The sequence below is a fragment of the Lycium ferocissimum genome, chromosome 1 (assembly GCF_029784015.1).
Source record: "Lycium ferocissimum isolate CSIRO_LF1 chromosome 1, AGI_CSIRO_Lferr_CH_V1, whole genome shotgun sequence".
NCBI classification, from domain to species: Eukaryota; Viridiplantae; Streptophyta; class Magnoliopsida; order Solanales; family Solanaceae; genus Lycium; species Lycium ferocissimum.
Genome location: NC_081342.1, coordinates 28,876,291 through 28,881,250, shown reverse-complemented (window position 1 = coordinate 28,881,250; position 4,960 = coordinate 28,876,291). Strand labels below are relative to the sequence as shown.

The 4,960-nt window shown below is 36.2% G+C and overlaps 1 protein-coding gene across 1 annotated transcript; it reads right to left on the bottom strand.

The window, feature by feature from the left end:
* Positions 1 to 3,374: 3,374 nt before the first annotated feature.
* LOC132063809 (uncharacterized) lies at positions 3,375 to 4,720 on the bottom strand. The gene is made up of 4 exons (XM_059456537.1): positions 4,237 to 4,720; positions 3,929 to 4,071; positions 3,665 to 3,874; positions 3,375 to 3,623 (listed from the first exon to the last, which is right to left on the bottom strand). The coding sequence occupies exons 1-4, from the start codon at positions 4,718 to 4,720 to the stop codon at positions 3,375 to 3,377; spliced, it is 1,086 nt and encodes a 361-aa protein (XP_059312520.1).
* Between the last annotated feature and the right edge of the window lie 240 nt (positions 4,721 to 4,960).

Sequence of the window (4,960 nt, the reverse complement as noted above, 5' to 3'; positions counted from 1 at the left end):
ATAAAGTAGTGGATGCTCAAATATTCAATTGTATGCTTCAACTTTTTCTCCTCAAAATTTTCAGCCCTATGGCCGAATGTAACATGTAAGTTTCTTCCAATTTTAATTGTCCACAATATGTTGAAAATGTAGTGGATGAATCAACATTTAATTTCACACTTGTATGTCTTCCATTTGCCTTATTTTAGATGACTTGAGTCATCCTTTTTACCTTGGATGTCGAGGCTCTTGTTGGCTTATTATTGTCACCAATTTTTACTTAACACCACACTTAAGTAATTCCTAATCTCCAATAACATTTTTATACTAAGTAAATCCGAGGTTTCTCATCTCACGTTGATTCTTTCGCGAATCACTCGACGTATAAAATACGGGGTCTAAAATTCTTGTCAATTAAATAACCGAATCACCGGTTATCGCAAGCTATAGATACCAAAATTAGACCACAAAAAGGGTGTTTTAGAGATATTAGGCATAAAAGTGCTAAACGACCAAACGGGTCGTTACAAAAATACCACCAAGTTCTCCTCCATATGGATTTGAACTTGATGATAGACTTTCTCCCCTTGTCCTTTCTCCAGCTTCCCAACCTAACCTTCTTTATTTCATCAGCTTTCTCCATTATTTTGTAGTCCTTATCCTCGAGTAAGGAATCTGAGTCTTATCACTATTGAGAATCTTTCTACACATTGATGTTAACTCCTGAAAATTATGACACTGAAAAGATACATCATCCAAAGCCTGGTTAGCCAAAGCATCAGCTAGTTTATTTCCTTCTCTCAAAATGTGGCTGAAGGAGACAGTCATATCACTTCTTAACTCCATAATCTCTTCAATCCAGTTAACTATTCCCCATGGTGGTTTCCAACCTTCCTCGTAATCTTATAAATCATTTCAGAGTCAGTTTGCACTATGATGTGATCCATTCCTGCAGTTTTACAATATCTCAGAGCATCTAAAATTGCCATTACCTCAGCATCTATATTTGTAGTAATGGCTATGTATATATATAGCTTTGGCATATACTAAATTCCCAGATGTATTCCTCAAACAAAACCCATAAGCACTCCTACCTGGATTACCTTTAGAGGCTCCATTTGTATTACACAACAACCATCCGGATGGTGGAAAGTTTCATGTAACCTTTGTAACTTTCAGCCTGTTCCTTCCTTCTTCTAGCATTTGCATCAAATCTTCCCACCTGTGTGGCACTTGTGTGATTGAAGGATTTCTGACTATCACCAGCCTTTGTATAGTTGCAAAAACTAGGTATATGACTCTCCAGTAACCGATCTTTTCCCTCCATGCTTAATGCGTTCCTTTTTCTTCCATAGTTCCCAAATAATGATATTTTGGAATAGCCTTGTAAATCATCTTCACTCTCCCCTTAACTGGTGTAGTCCATCACTTTGCAATTCTTTATTGTAAAGGTAAACCATCAATGCTTAAACCTGCAATAGAAGAAAAATAGGACCAAGTCCTATTAGCTGCATAAGATGTGGCAAACAAATGTTGGATTGTTTCTTCTTGTGGACTGAAACAACACCAACATCTTGATGCCATGTTGTAGTGCATTTTCTTCAAAAGATCATCCAAAGGTATCTTATATTTCCAACACCTCCATAGGAAAAAAGAGATCTTGAAAGGCAACCCTTTAATCCATATATGCTTATATACATCGATAGTTGACCCTCTCAGTCTGATATACTCCTATGTTGACTTTACTGTAAATTCTCCTTTAGTATCCAATATCCACCATTGCCTGTCCATACTTCTATCTAACCTTGGAGGTCTGATATTGTTTCAAATATGGTGTACAATATCATCAAGTAACAATTCATTTAATTTTTCCAAGTTCCAATGTCCATGTTCCCCCACATCTGACACATTTGAACATTCTCATCAAACCCTTCTGCAGAATAGTACAAAGCACCCATTCCTGTCCAGTTATCAAACCATAATTGAGAATTTGCCATGCCTACTTGCCACCAAATGTGATGCTCTATAAGATCTCTAGCTTGTAGCAAATTCTTCCAAGTCTGAGAACTATATTTCCATTGTCTAGTCACTGGGCTTTCTTTTCTACAATACTTATTGATCATAAAGGCACTCCAAAGTGATGGTTGTGTCCTGAATTCCACCATAATTTATAGAATAAAGCAATAGACACATCATGCAGAGATCTGAACCCTATCCCTCCTTCCATTAATGGTAAACAAAGATGATTCCTAGAAGCCCAATGTCTACTTTTTCCTTCTACTGTATTGCTCCAAAAAAATTGAGCAAATATTTTATGCATCTGTCTAATTACACCTATAGGAGGATTAATCCCACGACAAAATATAAATTGGCATGCTTTGAAGTACATGCTTAATAAGAATAGCTCTAACTCTAAAAGATAACAGTTTCCCTTTTCAACTCTGTCTATTCATTATTTTCATCAGAATTTGTGTGAAAAAATCTTTCTTTCTCCTACTATGATAAATAGGGCAACCTAAGTAGGTGAAAGGAAAATCTTTTCTCCCAATACCTGTTACAATTTCAACAGTAATGCTCACATCACCAGGCACATTTTTATGCATATAGACTGCACTTTTCTCCCTGTTGATCTTTTGCCCTGATGCTTTCTCATATTTCTTCAAAATCTCCATAATAAGTTATAAAGAAAATGCCTCTGCTGAAGAGAAAATAATCATGTCATCAGCATAAGCTAGATGATTCACCCTAGGACTCCATTTAGGCACGCCATAACCTTTAAATTGAGGAATATGATGTAGAGCATCAAGGTTTCTAGACAACACCTCTGCAGTTAAAATGAACAAAGTAGGAGATAGGGGGTCCCCTTGTTTAATACCTCTGGAGGATTGAAAGAAACCCTGTTGTTGTCCATTAATAAGCATTGAATACCAATTCTTTTTGCTAACAAGCCTGAAAATCATATCTATCAAAAATTCTGAAAAACAAAGCTTTCTTAGAACTTTGATTAGGAAAATCCATGAAACCCTGTCATAGACCTTAGCCATATCTAGTTTAATGATTACATTAACAGATTTTGTCCTCAGTCTGATATCTGAAATAATTTCCTGAGTAAGTAGGACATTCTTCACTATGCTTCTTCCTCTGACAAAACCTGCTTGGTTTAGAGAAACTATGTCTGCTAAACCCTCCACCATTCTTTCATAAATCAGTCTTGAGATTATCTTATTACTAAAATTGCTCAGACTAATTGGTCTCATGTCTGAGAAGGTATTGATGATATCCTTCTTAGGCAACAAGACTAAATTAGTATGAGTAATAAATCTAGGTAACTCAGCTCCACTAAAAAAAGCTTTATCCATGTTAGTAACATCTTCCTTTATGATTTCCCAACAAGCCTAATAGAAAACCCCAGTAAATCCATCTGGTCCAGCAGTACTTTCTCTATTTAGACTAAAGACCACATTCTTGACTTCTTCCTCAATTGGCAATCCCTTCATAAAATTATTTTGGTCAGCATTAATCATCTGAGGAACATGATCTAATATTTCAAAATCTGTTGGATCTTCTTCCTTAGTAAATTGCTTTGAAAAGAATCTGATTTCTTCCTGTGATAAATCCTCCTGGGATTCTATCCAATTCCCATTCTGGTCCAGAATTCTTTTTAAATGCAGTCTCTTTCTTCTACCTTGCACATAAGCATGGAAAAAGCAGTGCTTTTTTCTCCATCTCTAAACCATTGCATCCCTGCTTTTTGTTTCCAAAATTCTTCCTCTAAGTGAAAATACCTGTTCAGATTAGCTTGAACTTTGTGCAATCTTTCCCTGTTAGTAGGAGTAGGTTGAAGATCAAACTGAATTTCACGCAATTTGATCACATCCTCCAAGGTTTCAATCTCCTGAAAGATGTTCCCAAAAGTGTCTTTACTCTACCTTGTTAGAGCATCCTTTACCTTTTTCATCTTGTAATGGAACAAATTGAAAGGATTGGCCATGAAATCTGCCTTCCAATGTTCCTTTACTGTGTTCACAAATGTATCATGCTTAGCCCATAAATTGAGAAACTTAAAAGGTTTTTTGACAACTTCAGTTTCTCCTGAATAAGAAATTAGAAGAGGTGCATGATCAAATCCATTTCTGATTAAATGAGACACCTCCAATCCAAAATACTTTTCTTGCAAAGCCTAATTCTCTAAGCATCTGTCTAATCTCTTAAAAATGCAATCATCTCCACTTTGACCATTCCACCATGTATATTTACCCCCTTTAAATCCCAAATCAACAACTGAACAGTTTTGAATGTAAGTTTTGAAGTCCTGTACTTCATGAATGGTGACAGGTAAGCCTCCATACTTTTCTTCCTCAGATATGATGACATTAAAATCCCCACCTATCATCCATGGCAATTGAGTTGTAACAGACAAATCCTCCAAAGATTCCCACAGTTCTAATCTTTCAATCTGAGTACACTTTGCATATACCAAAATAACAACCATCTTATCCATATTCCCTTGATACCTTAATTTGAGAGTTAACTTTTGTGGATGATCCACCAAGATTGTCACTTCAAACATATCTTCCACAATAGCCCAAATCTTGTTAAAACAATTAACAAAGGCATGTTGTAGCCCTTTCTTCCTTCTGTACTCTTCTATCTTGTCAGCATCTTGAAAAGGTTCTAATAAACCAAAGAAGCCATACTGATATTTCTGATGCATCTTCCTTAATCTTGTAAAAGCCTCCATGGTGTTCACAGATTTAATATTCCAAATGATTGCATTCATAAGGTAACATTAGTTTTCTGCAAAGCCCTTCTAGTTTGAACTCCACCACTTGGTGGTACACTGTTGTCTCTGATTTGCTTCTTCTTCCCTCTCCCCATTGCTTTATCCATCTGTTTGGGGGGAAATATCTCCTGCTCTAGCCACTGCTTGAAAGTTTTGATCAATTAAATGAATATCAAGATCCTTTCCCCCTGAACACCT